Genomic DNA, 20926 nt, shown 5'->3' on the forward strand with positions numbered 1-20926 from the left:
TCTGCCACGGGTCATCACAGACCAGACAGAAGACAAAGACGGATAAGTAACACCTGCACTGGAGAACGTAACTGACAATAGCTAGACAATGTTTTTTCAGACTCCAACGATTTATTTCGCATTGTACTAATTCATTACATTTTTATAATGGTGCTGATTACTAACATATTGCATGGTAAACGGTCTGTTTAGAGCATTATTTTCCACATTTATGTTTAGGGATTGCATGTTGCATGTTTTTTGTGAATTTAAATGGCTTTGCTGTAACTGAGCAGCATAGACTGAATGTCAAACCATCCCAATATTATTGTTACTTCTCCTTTAATCTGAGTTGGATGACATCATTCTAGGAAGAGAGTGGTCGGGGCGCGAGGTAACGCCATTTTCGCTCAGCAGTCGGTAAACTGCAGATGGACCGACGAAGTGTCTGAAGTGTCATCTTCGTAGGTAGTGAGTCTATAAAAAGTAACCATAAATTGTGTCCGATCATGTAACAACGTAGAATACGATAACGATTTCGTTTATCACTTTCAGTTTGTAATATGATAGCAAGGTATGCAGTATCCGTTGTTGATGCAGTCAGCGATAACAAGCAATCAAAGCTGCCTTGACAGCTAGCCTATCTGGGCTACAGTCAGTATTCCCGGACTGCAGCGGAAGATAGGAAGTACAAAGTATCTCGCTATGAATATTTGTTTTGGGATCCAAGTTCATATTTAAAACTAAATGATAAGTTACCAAATATTGCTTGAATTCAATTTTAGTGTAAGTACTGGAAACTGGAGTTAGGTCAGTACTGTATTAGCTTGGTAGCAGTGTGTTGTTGGCAACGATGTCCTATTGAACGGTAAGGCGTTAATGCTACTTGCTGTGTCGTGTGTCTAGACTACATTAAGATACTGTATGTGTAACATTAGCTAACTACCTTGTGGTTTGGTGTACACAATCCTAGCGTACTTCACACCTGTCAAAGTTTACTTTTAAAAGTGCAGTAGGGAACTGCGTACTTTAACTTCTGGGCTATCTATCTAGCCTTACGTCTTCGAATGATGCGTCCAGCTACTATTTCTGTGTGGTCAAACTGAGCCAGATCCTTACTGGAAGTGGGATGGTGAGGAAATCGATTCGTAAGCTAATCAACATAGTTAAATAGCTAGCCTCAGTCCCTCTGATATCATTGCATAGTTCAGATCATCAAGAAATGTGTGTATGATTTCATTGGCTTTTTGCCTTTTTCAAACGATTGGCATTCATTGATATTCAGGACAGGATGAGGTCTGTGACAACATGAAAGCTGCCAGTGTCGAACTGGAAGATTCAGGCTCTGTCTAGCGGCCAGGGACACTAGAGGCCCAGTGTACTGAGCTCACAGCTGGGAACTTGATACGCAGACTATGCCGCAAGGTGTATGAATGAATGTATTAGTCTGTTATTGTAAATGAGCTCACATGATTGCATAGATGTAGCCTTTAATACCAAACAGATGTATCATGTGTAGCAATGTCAAATTTCAGGTGACCTCTCCCATTATTCTCCTTTGTTTACCCAATGGGATACTGATGCTTGTTGGTCATGTTGTCAAGTGGGTTTTGCAGTGCTTGGTAGCTTAAAACTACATATCAGAGAAAAGGCATCTCGTATGTTTCAGTGAAGGTGATGCTAAAACTGAGTATTGGATAACACAGTGGGGTTGATTTTAAAGTTAATAATGGCTGACTTTAATGTCACTTTTGAAGAGCCGGCCAGTGCAGTTGACAAGACTTATTAGCTTGTGTCTCTTTTTGTCTGTCTCTCTGTATCCAGAGCTGGTGTGAGCTGGTGTGAAAGAGAATAGTATTAGACTTCTGTGTCTTCAGTACCAATCATATATCTTGTTACGGTGCAAAGACCATGAAGACTCTGTTCTTGGACCGAGTTGGTGTCTAGTTTATTTCAGACTGGGGCCTGGAGCATGCTGGGGTATCTTGGAGTCACGACCAAGGGCATTCACTTCAGACTCTCTCTATTGAGTCAGACTTCATTAGTGTCCACATTACTGACCAGCCCTGTGAGAACAGCCTCACCAGTTACATCCACATGAAAGAAAGTCAATCAGCTCAAATAACTAGTGCTTGTTTCCACTTGTAGTTTTTGTCTGTTAGGTAATGACACCTAGGATGTATTCATCATTCTTTGATGGGGGACTTGATTGATATGACTTGTTGGGTTTGTCAGGTTCTGGGCTGGGAGTGTATTCAGGTTAGTCTTGTAATGTTGCTTAGGCAAATTTTGTCAAAACTTTTTAAAGTAGCTCTTGCTTCAAAGGATATCTCTTTCCTTGTTGTCATGCAAATCCCCAGTTCATTTCCTATTTTGCAATAAGGTTTGCCTAACCCCTGTTACTTCATCTACAGCCGTTCCAATTTGTTATTTCAGTACAACAATAACCTGAATGTGATGCTGTGCTTTACTATAAATTGTGCCTTTCCTTTGAGGGAACTACCTCCCTAAAGCATTGCTGTAAACCCCATATTTAAATTTCAAACGGTTATCTCAAAATACCTCACTTTCGCCTCCCTATGGAGGACTATTTCAGGCTTCATCTGAAGAGAGAAATGAAACTAGTTAACCCTTGTGTTATCTTCGGGTCATTCTGACCCATCAGTCATTGTGACCCACCGTCGTATTGCGACAGATTTACCTCCTACAAAAACAAAGTGAAGCATTTTCTTTTAACTGTCGGGCTGTCTCAGACCCCCCACATTGCAATGGTTAAAAGAAAATAATTTTTATTTGTTTTTGTATTGGGTAAAATTGGGTAAACACAACGGTGGTTCGTTATGAACCTTTGGGTCATGTGACCCGAAGGCAGCACAAGGGTTAAACTGGAAGTAAAGAAAAATAAAGATGTTGTTTCAGTTTTTCCATAATCAGCTTGGTGCGTTTCATGTTGTTGTTGTGAGTGTCGGGGAAGTGTATGTAGCCTACAGCCTTGTCTGTCTATTTGTTCTTGTACCAGCACAGTTGTAGCCTGTTACTGGTTTGCCCCAAATGCCCCTGTACTATCACATGCCAGACTAGGCCTAAAGGATGGTTGCTGAGTCACGTGTTGTATGTATTTAGGGGTAGTTTCAACCTTAAACGTTTTTGTCAATGTTTTAAATTTAGCCGTCAAAGCGAACTGTTTGGCTCCCGTGGTGTTGTTAAACATGTTTGATAAGCGCAAATTAAGTGAACGGATGTGTTGGGCGGCCGCAATAATATTTGAGCTACGCAAGTGGGCCGCAAAGTGTAAAAGGTGGGGGAATGGCTGATCTAGAATCTATCAGGATTCAATTTCTGTGTTCTGAATGAAGAGATGCACTGTGGTCCTTCTAGTCTGGTCCTTCACATAGCAGTGAGAGTGTTGCTTATTTCCTCTGACTGGCTGAGTGTGCAGGCAGAGGGTTAGACCAGCCTGCTGCAGCATGTTCCTTGGAAGCCTCTGGTTCATGTAATCCTCTTATGTGACCTCACCTGGAATGAAATGCATATCAGAAGAGACAGGAAGGGAAAAGACAGGATATGAGGAGAGTGGAGGAGGTGAAGAGCATTGCACAAAGGGAGTGAGACAGGAAATGGCCCCGCTGGTGAGGAGTTACGCAGCGGCCTAGGGCCTGCTGTATTCACAGGAAGGACAGGAGTCTGAAACTAACCACATGACGGTCCAGGCATCTGGGCCTCACGTAATCCTGATTGAGGATCCTAGATGGGCTGTGACTCCCTGTCCTGTCTGCTGTTTGTCTCCGGACCCACTCCAGGATGCGTGGGAACATGTCCACCCTGGTGTGTGTGAAAGACGAGGAGGACCCTGGCGAGAAGCTGTCCCAGGATGAGATCATCTCGCGGACCAAGCAGGTGATCCAGGGCCTGGACGCCCTAAAGCAGGAGCACCACTCCATCCTGGAGGGCCTGCTGGGAACCCTGCGCTGCTTGAAGCAGGACGAGGAGGGAGTCCTGATGGAGGAGAAGTCCCACATGATCCGCAAGTCCCTGGAGATGCTGGAGCTGGGCCTGAGCGAGGCACAGGTCAGCCCACACACACACACACACAACTACAAAACTCACCTACACCTGTACACACTTACACACAGGCATACACACACCCAAACACGTATACACCTACACACAAACACACACACAACTACAAATGTAGATGTTGCAGCACTAAAAACATAACCAGTCCTCACACAGTATAAACAACTTCCCCCCCCTCTTCACCCCCCTCCCTGCCGCTCCCGGCCCTCCTGCCGCCGCCCCCCCCCACCCCCTCCCCATCCCCCCTCCCGGCCTCCCCAGGTGATGATGGCGCTGTCGGGTCACCTGAGCTCTGTGGAGTCTGAGAAGCAGAAGCTGCGGGCGCAGGTGAGGCGTCTGTGCCAGGAGAACCAGTGGCTGAGGGACGAGCTGGCGGGCACCCAGCAGAAGCTGCAGAAGAGCGAGCAGAGCGTGGCCCAGCTGGAGGAGGAGAAGAAGCACCTGGAGTTCATGAACCAGCTCAAGAAATACGACGAGGACCTGTCTCCCTCGGTGAGTCCTGGCTCCGCCCCCTCACCACCCGGCCTGCTGAGGTTCCTCGCTCCGCCCGCTCACCACCCGGCCTGCTGAGGTTCCTCGCTCCGCCCCCTCACCACCCGGCCTGCTGAGGTTCCTCGCTCCGCCCCCTCACCACCCGGCCTGCTGAGGGTCCTCGCTCCGCCCCCCTCCCTACTCCACCTGCTGAGGGTCCTCGCTCCGCGCCCCCCTCCCTACTCCACCTGCTGAGGGTCCTCGCTCCGCCCCCCTCCCTACTCCACCTGCTGAGGGTCCTCGCTCCGCCCCCCTCCCTACTCCACCTGCTGAGGGTCCTCGCTCCGCCCCCCTCCCTACTCCACCTGCTGAGGGTCCTCGCTCCACCCCCCTCCCTACTCCACCTGCTGAGGGTCCTCGCTCCACCCCCCTCCCTACTCCACCTACTGAGGGTCCTCGCGCCGCCCTCCCCCCTCCCTACTCCACCTACTGAGGGTCCTCGCGCCGCCCTCCCCCCTCCCTACTCCACCTACTGAGGGTCCTCGCTCCGCCCCCCTCCCTACTCCACCTACTGAGGGTCCTCGCGCCGCCCTCCCCCCTCCCTACTCCACCTGCTGAGGGTCCTCGCTCCGCCCCCCTCCCTACTCCACCTACTGAGGGTCCTCGCGCCGCCCTCCCCCCTCCCTACTCCACCTGCTGAGGGTACAGTGATTAACCCTCCTCTCTGTGTCTCTTCCTGCCTCCCAGGAGGACCGGGACTCAGACTCCAGTAAAGAGACTCTGGATGATCTCTTCCCTGACGACCATGACGACCAGGCCCCAGGCAGTGAGTGTCTTATCCCTGGACTAGCTGTGCATGCTTACTCAACCCTTTCCTCAACACACACACACACACACACACACACTTGATACCATGTCTGGTACGATCTCTAACCCTCCCATCCTTTTGCACATCTTGGCTATCTTCCATCTTTTTCCTGACCAGATTCTCTCAACCTCTATTCCCCAGCACAGTAGCTAAGCTAGCTTTAAATACAGTAAGCTTAACCCTTGTGCTGCCTTCGGGTCACATGACCCAAAGGTTCATAACGAACCATCGTTGTGTTTACCCAATTTTACCCAATACAAAAACAAATAAAAATAATTTTCTTTTAACCTTTGCAATGTGGGGGGTCTGAGACAGCCCAACGGTTCAAAGAAAATGCTTCACTTTGTTTTTGTATGCGGTGAAGTTGTCGCAATACGACGGTGGGTCACAATGACTGATGGGTCAGAATGACCCGAAGATAACACAAGGGTTAAGTGATATCAGCCAGAGCAATCCTGGAACCGTGCCAAATGTAAATGGACCCAGTTAGTCCAAACACACTCCTTTCACTGGGAGAGAACAGGAGGGGCTTGCTGGGGAGACTGAACATAAAGATGTAGGAGCAAAATAAAAGATGATTTATGCGAGGGGTCGTACATACATACAATACAGAATCATAATCTGATAAAGAAAGCACTGTAGGTAATTACATTTTAAAAAGCCTCAGTTCATCTTGCGTTGTTAGAATATTGCGGTTGGAATGCCAGCTACACCTCCAGTAATTGGTCTTCCTCAGCGATTTAACCAGATACAGTTACAGATAGAGGGAAAGCAAGTGGGTGGGGGAGTATCCTTTGGTTGTATTGTTCTGTATTACTTTCATTGAAATCAGCATTTCTGTCCGATTTTTGTCTAATCAGTGGGCCTTTTGAGAAGGGTGGAGAGGGAGAGTGAAGGAGAGGAGGAAGGGATCAGAGGGATGCGTGGGTACTAGCAGGAAGCTATATGCAGAGCGGGGGAAGCTCGCATCATCAAACGGCTCCGCTGTTTTCCACTCCTGAGTCTGACTGAGCACGCTCACTGTAATCCGGTCTCTGAGCGCAGAGAGGGGCTGAGGTAGGGGAGGTTGCAGCCTCAGGCCTTGAAGAGGATTAGACTTTGGCACCTCTTCATGCTGTGTTACCTGACATGCTGTTCAGTCCTCTTTAGATATTGGTAAATTCGCTTTTAATTTGAAGACCGGCCATCGTCATATACCGTCGTCATTTTAAGTGGAAGACAGCGTGTGATCCTGGAATGTTCTTATTAGAGTACAACAGTGTCTGATCCGAAAGCCAGCCAGTGCCTTCTAGAATAGTCTTCGCTGGTCGTCTGGCGTGAGCGCTTTGAGCACCTGGCAGCGGTTCTCTGCATGGCGTTCTCCGGCACTTCCTGTGTGGTAGGTGGTGTTATTACTGTAGAACACCACTCCTTTATCTACCCAGCAGCCCCTGGCCCTGCTTCAGAGTAAATATAGACAGTTGGGCTTTGAATGAGAAACCCAATCAGGTGGTTTCCCTGACCTCTTCCTCAAACACCCACACAGCTTCATAGCATGGTATGTGGCGGCAGGGGAGGGAAGCAAAACAAACCCAACCAATCCAACGTGCATGTATCTGTGGTGTTGATACTACAGCAGCAGTCTGTCCTGTGTGGGATGTGACTTGTTCTCCGCCTGGCTCCGTGTCTCCAGTCCAGCAGCCTCACAGCAGTGCGGCAGCCGCCGCCCAGCAGGGGGGCTACGAGATCCCGGCCCGCCTCAGGACCCTCCACAACCTGGTGATCCAGTACGCCTCCCAGGGCCGCTACGAGGTGGCCGTGCCCCTCTGCAAGCAGGCCCTGGAGGACCTGGAAAAGACCTCCGGACACGATCACCCCGACGTGGCCACCATGCTCAACATCCTGGCCCTGGTCTACAGGTACGATGTCAGGCGTTGAGAACCCTGGTGCCCGGCCCCAGTGCTGTCAGATGTGGCTCACGGGAGACCTGCTGGAGGTCTGTGGAGGCCTCGCCGCTAGGTGTTTGTGTTGTGGATACGGCAGTAACAGGCCCCATGGCTCCCTTTCCTCCTCTGTCTCCCAGGGACCAGAACAAGTACAAAGAGGCGGCCAACCTGCTGAACGACGCTCTGTCCATCAGGGAGAAGACCCTGGGCAGGGACCACCCAGCCGTAAGTGTCCTTCCTAGCAACCCCCCCTCCTCTCAGCACGACAGCGACGAGACACCAGGTCTGCTAACTGTGTTAACCCCAACAGGCTTGTGTCTACTGTGAGCGGACCTCCGTACCCCACAGTGCAGAGCAGAGGTTAGCCGCCCCTCCCCGCCCCCCCTTCCTCATGTCGCTCCCGTCTGTCACACGGAGGACAGTTCTTCCCCCCCACCCCCCCCAGTCTAAATCAACGAACAGAAGCGCATGTGATCCCCTCCCTTGAGGGAAGTTCTGAGTGCACGTGGTGGAGATTCATCCTGCTGATTGGGACATAATCGCAGCCCAGTAATCACTTTGTGTTTCCTCTCTGCGTCTCGCTCTGTCACAGTCAATTGTTTCACCATTCCGGATCAATTGCACTCTGCTGCTGTGGTACAATCCTGTGGTCACATACTGTACACTCGGGCAAGGGTGATTGAACTCAGACCAGAGCTTGTCTGCTCTGAATTAATGTAATGGTGTGTTCACGATTGTGTCTGTCTGTGTCTGTGTGTGTGTGTGTGTGTGTCTGTGTGTGTCTGTGTGTGTGTGTGTGTGTGTGTGTGTGTGTGTGTGTGTCTGTGTCTGTGTCTGTGTCTGTGTCTGTGTGTGTGTGTGTGTGCGTGCGTGCGTGCGTGCGTGTGTCTCAGGTTGCTGCCACCCTCAACAACCTGGCCGTGCTGTATGGGAAGAGAGGAAAGTACAAGGAGGCGGAGCCTCTGTGTAAGAGAGCTCTGGAGATCCGGGAGAAGGTGGGTCAAGGGTCAGGGGTCATCACAGGGGATTGTGGGTAGGAAATGGGGGACACGCTTTGTTGTTCAGACTTCTCCTTTCTGCACTTTTTAGGAGTGAAACCTCCTAACTTTGTAACTTTTAATGCATATTTCCCCTTGGAAACAGTGTTCTCCATAGTTTACTATTGTTCAAAGAGTGGAGTCCTAGCGGGTTTCGTTATTTTCGTCTCTCTAATGGTATGCTGAATAAGAAGGAGGCTCGGATGTACTGAAATCGCACTCTCTATTTATCCCTCTCCTGTTATGTGTTGCTTCCTTGCTTTTTCCTCGTTTCTTCTCCTCCTCCTTCTTCTTCCCTCTGCTGAGAGCGAGTTGTTGCTCAAAGCCGGGACGTTTTATTAATACACATCCTCAGTTCAAATGACAAAGCTCGGAGTTAAGCTGAAGGATTTGCCACCCAGCTCTCAGGGAGAGGTGGAGGAAGAAAGCGTTGCTTGCTGAATCAGGAGTTTTTTTTCCTGCAGTTCTTTCTTTTTATAGCCCAAGATTTCCCTGGTGTGTGAGCTGTGCCTGTCCTGGGTTTATCCTGAGGGATGAAGATTAGAGAGGAGGACTAATGCTGTGCTCACACCAAACGCGAAGCGAATTATTCGCGCAAATGAAGCAAATTTTCGCTTCGCATTCATTTGTGTTTATTCGTGCGAATCGCTAGGAGCCAATTGTTTTTTTTCCGTTGTCAACCATGTCCAAAAGGACTACTACAAACGAATACGAAGTAGTGTCGTATATCAGAGGATGCCCACGCAGCTACAATACTCTTACAATACTCATAAAACCTCATTGACATCTCAACGTTTATCAACTTTCGTGACATAGCGTCACGCAAAGTTTGCTTTGACTTTACATTGAATCTTCGTTCGGTGTGAACACAGCATTAGGTTTTCCACAGAGCCCTAGTGTCTGTAAAGCCTTGACTTCAGAAAAATCTCCCATCAGGTCTCAGACAATCTGTATTTCTCCCAGACCCTGCAACCCTATTCCCCCTGATGGAATCCGTTAATGCTAATGATGCTTACAGTAAACATGTCAGATCCACTCATAAGAGGACAGAAGGGATGACAGGAGAGGCTCATCGACAGAGCAGCCCCGACAGCTTTGAAACCCAAACGGCTATTGATCATGTACACAGTGAGGCGGAGAGTGCTACACTGTCCCTCCGCATCAGGAGGCTTCCCGCATGCATGCAGACCTCCCACAGCCAGAGACTGCTCTGAGGAGGAGAGGCGTTCTCCACTAACGAGCAGTAAACCCTCTCTCTCTCTCTCTCTCTCTCTCTCTCTCTCTCTCTCTCTCTCTCTCTCTCTCTCTCTCTCTCTCTCTCTCTCTCTCTCTCTCTCTACACCTATCTCTCTCTACCTCTCTCTCTCTCTCTACACCTCTCTCTCTCTCTCTCTCTCTCTCTCTATCTTTCTCTCTCTACACCTATCTCTCTCTACCTCTCTCTCTCTCTCTCTCTCTATCTTTCTCTCTCTCTACACCTATCTCTCTCTCTCTCTCTCTCTCTCTCTCTCTCTCTCTCTCTCTCTCTCCCTCCCTCTTTGTCAGTCTGACTAAGACAGAGTGAGCCCTCAGTGGGGCTCCACAGTGCGTCTCTTATGAGCCTGCACCCCATCCAGTCTCACGACATCTCCCACTCTCTCTAAACCCAAACTAATGCCTCTCTCCTTGGGATAAACTCTTCTCACGTAACAGCTCGCATAGGACTTGTCATGTGTCGCCCCTCGCTGTTATTGCTGTGTGTTTCGCCTGTTTCTGTGGGCATTTTCTCACTGTGCCGCCCCCCTCTCCTCCGCATGCAGGTTCTGGGTAAGGACCACCCTGATGTGGCCAAGCAGCTGAACAACCTGGCTCTGCTGTGTCAGAACCAGGGAAAGTACGAGGAAGTGGAGTACTATTACCAGCGAGCGCTGGAGATCTACCAGACCAAACTGGGCCCCGACGACCCCAATGTTGCCAAGACCAAAAACAACCTGGTGAGGGATGGCCTTTAGCTGTTAGCTGTTAGCTTTAGCTGGATGGGCTTTAGCTTTAGCAGTTAGCTTTAGCTGTTAGCTTTTGCAGTTATCTGTGTCGGTATGGACCTTTACTGCAATTGTACATATTTTTCCACTCCTCTCTCCCTGTAGGCGTCTTGTTACCTGAAACAGGGGAAGTTCAAGCAAGCTGAAACTCTGTACAAAGAGATCCTCACAAGAGCACATGAGAGGGAGTTTGGCTCTGTAGATGGTAAGAAACACGCACTGTGCTCTTAGTCTTTTCCCTCACACACACACACAAGCACATGAACATACCGAAATGTTCCGGTGTGTATATAAAGGTTAATGTCCCAGGCTGCTTTAATCACCTGAATGGAAATCTTCCTGAAAACAACAGTGACCTTTCGGTTGAATGCTCCAGTGCTCAGCTCTAGACGAGACCAAGCACTTAAAGCACCCCTGCTACCTAGCTGTCCGTCTGCCTGAATGTCATTCAATATCTACTTGTCCCTGTGTGTGTGTGTGTGTGTGTGCATATGCGTGTGTGTCCTGATTGCGTGTCTGTATCTCTCTCTGCAGATGAGAACAAACCCATCTGGATGCATGCTGAGGAGAGAGAGGAACTGAGCAAGGTGAGGGGGAGATCAGTGTGCTGGCGTGAGATAAGAAAAAAAAAAATTATAATAAAATAAAGGGAAGTGTTCACTTTCGCAGGATTTAGATGAGGCACTGGGAGTGAACCGCTACTAATGCCTTGGCTGTACTTGAGGCAGCGCATAGGATACGTTTTTAAGTCACGCCATAAAAGGTTTATCGATTTAGGCAGACCGGCAAGTAAATCAAGACCAACTGTAGGGCTGTATACGTCTTCGATTTTACATCTTTGTGTTAACGAGGCCTGAAATCGAGTCATTTCCTCTTGACACGCTTTACTTAGCTCATCTCATTTGAATGGGTTCATGTCCAGTTGTCTAGACTTCAGTATTGAAAGTTGTTCCTTGTGAATGTCGTGCTGATGTTGTGCTCTTCTCCAGGGAAAGCTGAAGGATGGCTCTCCTTTCGCCGAGTATGGAGGCTGGTACAAGGCCTGCAAAGTAGACAGGTCAGTAGCGGGCTGGTCTCACATCCTGGAAATTAGGCTTCCTGGACCGCTCGACCATTCCTTAATGCATCGATTCACAAAGTAGTCCCATTATGATTCTTTTTCTCCGCCTCCAGCCCCACAGTCACCACCACCCTGAAGAACCTGGGCGCCCTCTACAGGCGGCAGGGGAAATTTGAAGCCGCAGAGACTTTGGAGGAGGCGGCCCTGCGTTCCAGAAAGCAGGTGTGGTCGCTGGAGATACTGCTCTTACTGGTCAGGCTGGGCGGGTTCTGCTGGTCACGTCTGTGCTCCTCCTCTTCATCTCTGCTGTCAGGCTCGGCTGGTTCTGCTGGTCACCTCTGTGCTCCTCTTCATCTCTGCTGTCACGCCCTACATTGCAACATAGGCCTATCTGCCTGCGTGTTATCAGTCGCATGTATGTGATGACAGAGCTGGCCGGTAGAATGGTTTTACAGAGCTGTCTGGTTGAGAGAGAGCTCACTGTTCTAGCAGGTTCCATTTCAACTTGAATTATTCAGGTTCAGTTGAACAGGAGTGTGTGTTTCAGCATGTGCTGGGATGTACAGTACAGTATAGACTGACATTGTAGATGCTGGCAGGCCACACATACGTGTGTGTGTACACGTGTGTGTGTCTGTGACTAAACACGTGTGTGTGTGTGTGTCAGGGCCTGGACACGGTGCACAAGCAGCGTGTGGCGGAGGTTCTGAGCGAGCCGGAGGCGCGGGAGAAGCAGCGCAGCCGCGAGAGCCTCGTCTCCGACACGGTCAAGTACGAGAGCGGTCCTGACGGCGGCGAGGAAGTGAGTATGGGCGTGGAGTGGAACGGGGTAAGTACAGTACACAGCCCAGACCTCAGGGGTAGACAGACCACACACACACACTCCGGGCCTCCTAGACAGAAGCCACTCCAGCTGCCTTAACACGGTTGGATTGTTTTATTATTCAATATATTAGATATAATGGGACTACAAATATTTTGTTACTTGATTGTGGTGTACATAAATCTCCAGATTATGAATTGATTACTGTTCGATGGAGACAAATAGAACAAAAAGCAGATCTATTTATCTCAAAATAGAGTGACAGTGAACAGTGGCTTCTATCATGGAGGATATCACTCAGTCCAGGTCTGTTTGTCAGTTAAACTTACAGTACAGTAAGTCCCTGAAATCATATCCTGAGTGTGTGAGGACAGAAATGGTAGCTGTTCAGTGATCCCACTTGGTTTTGAGGTTCCATTCCTGGTGCTAATTGACTGAGAGACCCCTGCTCCAACGCTTCCAGCTGGTTACTGCTTGTTCACCTCCTTAACGCAGGATCACACAAACAATGCTGGTTTAACTGCCATAAATATTATTTCCCAGCTGATAGCTGTCCTCTCCTGATGTTTACTAGATGACCCTCTGCAGATAACTCTGCCTCTAATCTATCTTATCGACTATCCTTTAACTTGCTGTACAGAAAACCCTCAACTAACACATATGTTTTTTCTTTACAACTGTGTGCTACACCCCTGCAGTAAGGCCTTGTTGATCACAGCTCAAATAAATCACATTACATCAAAACACCCTCTGCTGTGGTTTGCTGTTTAGAATAGTACTGCTCCCATAGCAACAGTAGCCGTAGTAGCCTGAGACAACCAATCAGCATGTGTTGCTGGGCTGTAGCTGTGATAGGCTTGGCTTAGCCCCGGTCTGACACTGTTAGTACACATCCTGTAGCACAGCCGCTCTCAATTACACAGGAACCAACCTGTTTGTTTACCTGCCCTGCAATGTAAACAACCCATATCTCCTCAACATCCATCTCTTCATCTCTCTGACTGACTTGGGCTCTGTGCTGTACTCCTTCTGTGTCTTGTGAAAACTTCCATATGTGTCCGTGTGGAGGGTGGTGGCGGTGTGTGTCTACTGTCAGCTTCAGTCTGTGTTGATGCATGGAGGAGATGTGTGTGTGTGTGTGTGTGTGTGTGCCAAGTCTCCTCCCAACACAGATACCTTCAACACACACAAGCACGGACGACGTATTAAACAAGCTTTGTTTACAGTCCAGTTGTCCTGTCTGCCTGCTGTGTCTGGTGCTTGGTGCTTGGTGCAGCTGGAGGGAGGGGGTGGCCAAGATGAAGTCTCCCCAGCCCTCTGGCTGCTCTCCTAGGGTTGCTACCTGAACTCTCCCCCCTCCCTGTGCATGCCACTGTGAACTAACCTGTCTCTCCTCTGTGTGTGTTGCAACCATGAGTGTGCGCCTTACTGTAAACATACTGAGGTGACAGTCCCTCCCAGACACAGTATCTCTCCAAGGCTCGTCACTCGCCCCTTTTCTGCTCCTGTCCCTGTTTTCCCCCTCTCTCAGTGTCATCCTCTATAGCTTCCTTTGTCCTCTGTTGTTGTTTTTTTCCGGAGCTTTCTCTTGGTTCGCCCACGGCATGAGTGTGTGGTTCTGCACTGGGCAGTGGAAAATAGCCCATGGCTTTGTATGGGGAACTGACGAGATTCTATTATAGAAACCAGAGTGTGTTAAAACACACTGGCCCCAGACAGGAACCTTGGCTTGAGTTTCTGAGGTCGTTGCTTTATTTGTGATTGATTTTTATTGTAAAAAATATATAAATAAAATAGAATATGTGTCTGTTAAATTAGTCAAGGCTGTTTAATCGTTTGTGTGACAAAGCTTTCAAATTTGCCAGTCAGTCCCACATACTGGCCAGAACTACGAGACGTGCTGCCATTTAGGTTAAAACCTCATAAAGTGACAACAATATGAGGGCTTCTAGTTTGTTTAGCTCCACCCCCTTCTGTCCTCCTTGATTAGGTTGGATTAGAGAATGTATCTATAAATAAATGGCATAATGTTTTGCTTTCAGTCATTCATGCAAAAGTATTCTAGATTTGTTTAATTTGACAATCGAGTTATGCCAATGTTTTCTGCAATTATATTTTATTGATGTAATTACTGTTGATGACTTGGAGCCCAGCACCAGAGCCTTAGTTGGAGAAATACTGTCTCTAATGGGCTAATGTCTAGCCTCTACTGCATCTGTCTTACTGACTTGGTTTGTTTCTCTTTCATCTCTTTCATCTCTCTCCACCTCTATCCCTTTGCTTTTTCCCCCTTCTCTCATCCCCTTCTCAAACCACCCTTTTAATTTCACCCCTTTCATCCCTCCCTTGTTAATCCCCATCAATCATTCTCTGTCTTTCTTTCTATCTTTTCTCGCTCTCTCTCTCGCTCTCTCTCTCTCGCTCTCTCTCTCTCGCTCTCTCTCTCTCTCTCTCTCTCTCTCGCTCTCGCTCTCTCTCTCTCTCTCTCTCTCTCTCTCTCTCTCTCTCTCTCGCGCTCTCTCGCTCTCTTTCCATACCCCTGTCTGACTGACAGGCATAACGCCAGATGCCTTGTTGTGGTTCTTTAAACGTGTCTCCTGCATGATGGACACCTGGCCCCGCCCCTTCCAGCTTTGCGGTTGTGTCCTCTTCTTCAGCTGTGGTCCCTCCTTTTCTTTTCCTCCGGGCTCTGGTGGGACTCGAGCCAGAACCAGACCCCTGTCCCCTCCGGTCCACTCTGTCCCTGGGACCAGGGAAGGGACAGGGAGGGCGGTGTGTGTCCAGGCCAGCCTCCTCCTGCCTCCCTGCTCTTCTGCTCTGCTCTTTAACCCTTGTGTTATCTTCGGGTCATTCTGACCCATCAGTCATTGTGACCCACCGTCGTATTGCGACAACTTTACCGCATAAAAAAACAAAGTGAAGCATTTTCTTTTAACCGTTGGGCTGTCTCAGACCCCCCACATTGCAAAGGTTAAAAGAAAATTATTTTAATTTGTTTTTGTATTGGGTAAAATTGGGTAAACACAACGATGGTTCGTTATGAACCTTTGGGTCATGTGACCCGAAGGCAGCACGAGGGTTAACCCTTGTGCTGCCTTCGGGTCTGAGACAGCCCAACGGTTAAAAGAAAATGCTTCACTTTGTCTTTGTATGCGGTAAATCTGTCGCAATACGACGGTGGGTCACAATGACTGATGGGTCAGAATGACCCGAAGATAACACAAGGGTTAAACCACTGTTCTGTCTGTTCTCCTCCTCACTCTGGCTGGAGGCTGTCTGTCCATCTCTGTGTCTGGACTGTTCTATAACATGTCCAGCATTTACTATTTGTCTACTATCAGTAACTCACACCGGATAGCTTCATCTCCTCGTAGTGACCTCTAACTGCTATAATTTGGTGGCATGGTTGTACGCTTCTTGGAGCACCATTGTGGCCCTAGCAGCTACTGTAGAGTTTTAGTAGTATGTCGTCTTCTGCTCCACACAGTCCTTTTCTGATGTCAAACAGAACTGTGTTGTGGTCATGACTAGGAGTGCACACCTAAACTAACAGGCTCAGTGAACTCCTCTAACATGTTACAGGGTGGGGGGTGGGGGGCGTGGATAGGAGGGAAGCAGGGAAGACACCTTGCCCTGTGTGAAATCTGGATTCTCTTCAATCTCCTACTAATCGACTCCTGTGTCCCGTCTGTTTGTGCTTCTGTCTTTCTTAACTTCTAATAAAACATAACTGCTCACCCACACCTTGTCTGTCGCCTTCTTGTGTTCTGCCTCTCTATCGCTATGTCGTGTATGTGTGTGTGTGTGTGTGTGTACAATTCCTTGCGGTGGATGGGGTGGGGTTGGGACCGGTTTACTCCAGGATTGTAGCGTTGTATCTCCCTCCTGTCTCCTGAGGTGAGGTGAGGTGAGGTAGACAGGGAGAGGACATGGGTTGGATTACAGTGAACCACAGGAGACGAGACCGTATGACCTGAGCGTTTCAATCCCCTGACTAGGAGCATGTCTGGATCGCAGTCTCTTCAGGCTCCTATCTGATGGTAGACTGTGATCAGCCACACGTGCGAAAAACAAAAACGTGTACTCACAAACACGACGCACACAGATGTCTGGAAAGCTTTTTGCTGAATCAGATCTTGGTGTGTGTGTTTAATCCTGCACTTTGCAGATGCATTTGGCTGCATTTTGTGTGTATATTTCTCTGTGTGTGTGCGTGTGTGTGTGAGAGAGAGAGAGAGTGTGTGTGTAACATTGTGGCTTCTCTCATCAGGATGGTTCTGGCTCTCTGAAGCGAAGCGGATCCTTCAGTAAACTCCGAGCTTCTATCCGCCGTAGCAGCGAAAAACTGGTGCGCAAGCTGAAAGGCGGTGGCTCAAAGGACAGTGATCCTAAAAACCCTGGGTAACTATTCCTGTGACCTATGACCTCCCGACCCTACTCTTTGCACTAAGGCCTTCTCGGAGACAAATCCACGGTCGGTGTTCAGACTCGAATGTAACGAGAGAAGAGAATACTTGGCTGGTGGTTAAAGGGGTTCAACTCTGATGCTGTGGTTCGTGCAACTAATAAACTACGAGCTGTTGGGACATGAAAGGGGGCTTCCACTTGCACACTCTCTTGAACTCACGACACGCGTCGAAGCTAGCGTTCACACCCCTCTGAGAGGGCTGGATCGTAGGGATTCTAGTTTCAGTCGGACGTAATTCTGCGCAACGTTTTTAGTGTTACACTATCGGGTGCTCCTTCTGCCGACGCTGACAATCTGACTTGAGGTGGACACTGGTACGGATAAGGGGTCGTTCTGATAACCAGAGAACTATACCACTAACTGTCTGCTTTGAGATGCCTGTCTGCTTTTCAGTCTATCAAACCCATTCTCTTTGTGTGTGTTTTTTTGTTTTGTTTTTACTGGAATTAATTTCTGGACTTTTTTTGTTTGTTGTGGTTTTCTTACAAACTTTTAATTTCCATGCAAAAAAATCTGGAACTTTTATCTCATAAATTATTTGTCTGCATGGGCATTCCTGTTTTTATTTTAGAATGTTTTATACATCTGTCTGCCATGTTGTGCTACTATTTAAAATAAACGTTTCCATGGGAATGGCTTCTGCATGCTCTCATCTTTTCGCTGAGTTGTCTTCCTATTGCTGTGCTTTTTCTTCCTGTCACTCCGTAGAACAGTTTGCATCAGAAGCCAGTGGAGCACGAACCCCGTATCGACCAATAGACCACCTCTCTCTCGAGCTCCTACTCAGATCAGTACATTAGCATTGTACATTAGCATTGTACATTAGCATGGATGGTAGAGGGAGTTCTGGTTCACGTCCTACAGTGTTCTCAGTGGTGCTGTGCATCATCTATGAATGAGGATCAGATCATGTGACCGACTGGGGCTAAGCACAACCACAAAAAACATAATTTCTCCTCATTTAACTTGACGGATTCCGCCTACAGTAGCTCGAGTAACCATATGGTATATGCAGCAATAGCTGTGTATTCATTGTGTGTTTAATCTCACTTATTTTGTGAAACTAACCCTTGTGTGAATATCATTGATGTCATTAATCCCCATACCATCTCCACTGGGCACCCCTCCTCACCCTCACTCCCTCCTCACCCTTCCCCCTCACTGCCATCTCCTTTGCATGTCACTGTTCTGGGTGCAGCATGAAGCGAGCCAGCTCACTGGGTGTGCTAAACGTGGCGGACCAGCCTGCCGGAGACCACTACCAAGTAAGGAGTCCTGCTGTCCCATCTCTCTGGGTCTCCTCTTCCAGGCATCTACCATCCTCTCTTTCCCTTTCCTCTCTGTAAGCTTTCACCTCCCTCCTTCTTGTCTCACTTTCTTTCTGATTCCTCTCCAGTTCTTTCACGATGCTTGATTTCTCACCTGCTCCCTTGGTTATGGTTGTGGTCAAGCCGGGTTAGATCCATCTCAGACATTGGTCCCTAATATCGTGTGATAACAGTACAGTGTCTCTCACAGACTAACCTGTCGTACCCCATTGTTTGAACTAATTTGTGCAGTAACCTCAAACCACTTAACAGCGTGTATAAAACTGTTCGATGGTGTATAGGGGTTGACCACAAGTAAGACCACCTTTTTCACCTGGCTCATACAGTAGGTCTACCTGACACAAATCCTGCATAGGATTATCACGACCGAACAATCACTCTCAATTAGCTCTCTGCTTCCCTTTCCAGGAGCGAAATAATCGTCTGAGGAAAAGTCGAGACCTGAGTGCCAGCCACACTGACCTGGCGCATTGAAGGTCTGACTCGGAGTGACCAGCGGAAAGGGCCGGAAGGGGGTGACTCAGAGGTCACATGGTCAGCATCCTTTTTTCTCTGCAGTACCACCATGTACATAGCTGCTTGTAGTCACCATGTCACCAACCTCCCAAGAATACCCTTCTCAACCATACACTACCAATTGTTCATCTGGAATATTTTAACTGAGCTCCTTGCACTTATGGCTTGTTGTCTTAGAGTGTGGTTTAGTGTAATTCTCTGCCTGCGTGTAGTATATTGTGGAACATGAATTGTTATGAACAACTTTCCTGTATTTTCACTTTTGGAGTAATTGTGTGTCTGATCTTGTACTGTATATAACTGTGTGCTTTATCTTGATGTCCATATGTGAGGTTGCCTTCATACTTTGTGCGTGTGGTGGCACGTTTAGGCTTTCGGTCTAGGTGTATGGATATACTTAACATGCTCATCACTTGAATTAAATAGGTGGGCAGTATGGCTACTGCAAGAGACCTGATAGATAAGATCTATTTTCATGATACGTCCAAATTCATAACCTGTGTATATTGAGAAGCTATTCATTGTTTAATGAAGGTATATGTTTACATTTGGAGGTTTGTAGATTATGATTTTCCTACGCTGCTCTAGGGATGTTTTTAAAATCTTGGCTTGGCATTCTAGGCCTTGAAACTGGTAGTCGTGTCCTTTTGTGGTTATGTTACTGCAAGCGAACAGACTGCTAAGATGAAACAGAATCTATGTATAGGCACATGCTGTTTCATTTTCTCAGGGTTGTCAGAAGTTGGCCAGAGATGCTAGTTTTGGTAAAACACTGTCTGCACTAGATGTATGTAACATAAGCCTGTTACAATCAAATGCTTTGTCCAGTCACGAACAGGATGATATTGTTACTATCTTAAGATGTTTACCAATTTTACCTTCACTTATTTCTAGGATCACCACTTGCTAAAACATACTTCATGTGACATTACACTGACCGGTCAATATAAATGAAATACTGTACTTTAAGATAAAAAGAAAAAGTTATAATTTACTAGGATTTATTTTACAGTAGTTTGTATGCCCCATTCTTAAATTGATCTGATTGATGTTATACTTACTGAAATGCTAGTACCAAATCATGGTCATTGTTACGTGGGGTTTATAGTGTCCTCTGGTTTGTGCCTTAGTGTGGTCTAAGCCTACACACACTAGTGGAGTGTCTACAACAAATTACATTTGACAATGTACCTTTCAGATCAGTGTGTATTCCCTGTCAACATGTTAGGTGGTGATACTACCCTAATTACGTCGGGTTGGGGACACTGGTTTGGGTGAGACATTGTGTTTTAATTTATAAGGCTTTTAAAAGAGAGATATCTGTTACATAAGAATGAGACTGCTTTTGGACCAGTGGCTGATTGAACAGCCAGGGAAAAGCTTGGGATTTGTACTGGAAAGGATTTCATTACGTAACATTTTGTTTACTAAACATTGGAATTTATATTTTGTTATTGAAGAAAGGAATAGTGGCGATTGCAATAAGTCATCGTTTTCTATGCAGAATGCATTTGTGACGACAGGTATCAGGTTAGATGTTCAGATTTTTTCTGTGTGCAATATGTTTTTAGGTATCAGATGTGATAAATCAATTTGTTGAACCAAAACAAATGTCTTAATGTTACAACACCCTGTACATCTTTTTAGTCCTTTTCCCTCCCTATAGATTATGCAATTTAGGCATTGTAACTATGGTGAATGAATGTGGATAGAGAATGTTCTGTAGAAAAACGTTTAGGTGACTGTTGATCAGTCTGTCAATCATCAACCTGTTGTGTTTTTTTGCTTGTCTGCCCAGGTACCCATTTATCCAACAGATTGAATTAGGATGGGCAATGTAAACCTTTGCATTTTTGTCTGAATGAAGGAACTGCCATTTATTGTCACCGATTATCTTTTTTAAGCCATTTTTTTATTTGCCCCAAATTATTGTAAAAACATCCATCTGACAACTACCTGATGGGTAGTCATGTTGAGTTTAAAAATATATATATATTGTTTGATTATCTGTCCGACTGGGAGGAATCACAATGAATTAAATGTCTATTTATGCAGTAATTTCATCAACAGCGATTATATCGCATTATATCGTCCCAGGATAGTTAGTCATAAACTCAGAGCCGCTGACACCTCTACATGACGTCATCCTGATGGTGTGGAGCTCTGCTTGTGTACCTGCTTTCTACTGCCCATCTAAGCCATCATCACTGTCCACATCCTATAATATGTTTGCTTTACTGGCGGAATTGTCTAAACTGTGGTGATGTGTTTCTCCTGAAAAATATTGTATCGCAAGAAAATGTACAAATGTTGAAATAAAAAGATCAAATGTTTGTCTTTGTTGAGAGGTATT

At 47.2% G+C, this 20926-nt stretch overlaps 1 protein-coding gene across 6 annotated transcripts; it reads left to right on the plus strand.

Moving 5' to 3' along the window:
* The first annotated feature begins 339 nt into the window (after positions 1-339).
* klc1a (kinesin light chain 1a) lies at positions 340-20906 on the plus strand. 6 transcript variants are annotated; one of them, XM_062470325.1, is made up of 16 exons: positions 340-447; positions 3780-4047; positions 4318-4548; positions 5275-5353; positions 7068-7293; positions 7458-7545; positions 8214-8315; positions 10157-10330; positions 10484-10583; positions 10913-10965; positions 11368-11435; positions 11552-11660; positions 12106-12267; positions 16532-16662; positions 17928-17994; positions 18466-20906. In XM_062470325.1, the coding sequence occupies exons 2-16, from the start codon at positions 3781-3783 to the stop codon at positions 18529-18531; spliced, it is 1923 nt and encodes a 640-aa protein (XP_062326309.1). In that variant the 5' UTR covers positions 340-447; position 3780; the 3' UTR covers positions 18532-20906. The 6 variants fall into 6 exon arrangements, with proteins under 6 accessions (XP_062326309.1, XP_062326308.1, XP_062326311.1 ...); XM_062470324.1 differs by lacking the exon at positions 340-447 and adding an exon at positions 468-847; XM_062470327.1 differs by lacking the exon at positions 340-447 and adding an exon at positions 468-847 and having other exon boundaries at positions 12106-12240.
* Positions 20907-20926: the final 20 nt, after the last annotated feature.

Source organism: Osmerus eperlanus, chromosome 9 (assembly GCF_963692335.1).
Source record: "Osmerus eperlanus chromosome 9, fOsmEpe2.1, whole genome shotgun sequence".
Lineage (NCBI taxonomy): Eukaryota > Metazoa > Chordata > Actinopteri > Osmeriformes > Osmeridae > Osmerus > Osmerus eperlanus.

Excerpts from the sequence above, each read along its gene's own strand:
- klc1a (XM_062470325.1), top strand. The coding sequence starts at position 3,781 with ATGCGTGGGAACATGTCCACCCTGGTGTGTGTGAAAGACGAGGAGGAC. Across the intron at positions 5,354-7,067 it reads TGACGACCAGGCCCCAGGCA|TCCAGCAGCCTCACAGCAGT; the intron begins GTGAGTGTCTTA and ends CCGTGTCTCCAG. Across the intron at positions 10,331-10,483 it reads CCAAGACCAAAAACAACCTG|GCGTCTTGTTACCTGAAACA; the intron begins GTGAGGGATGGC and ends CTCTCCCTGTAG.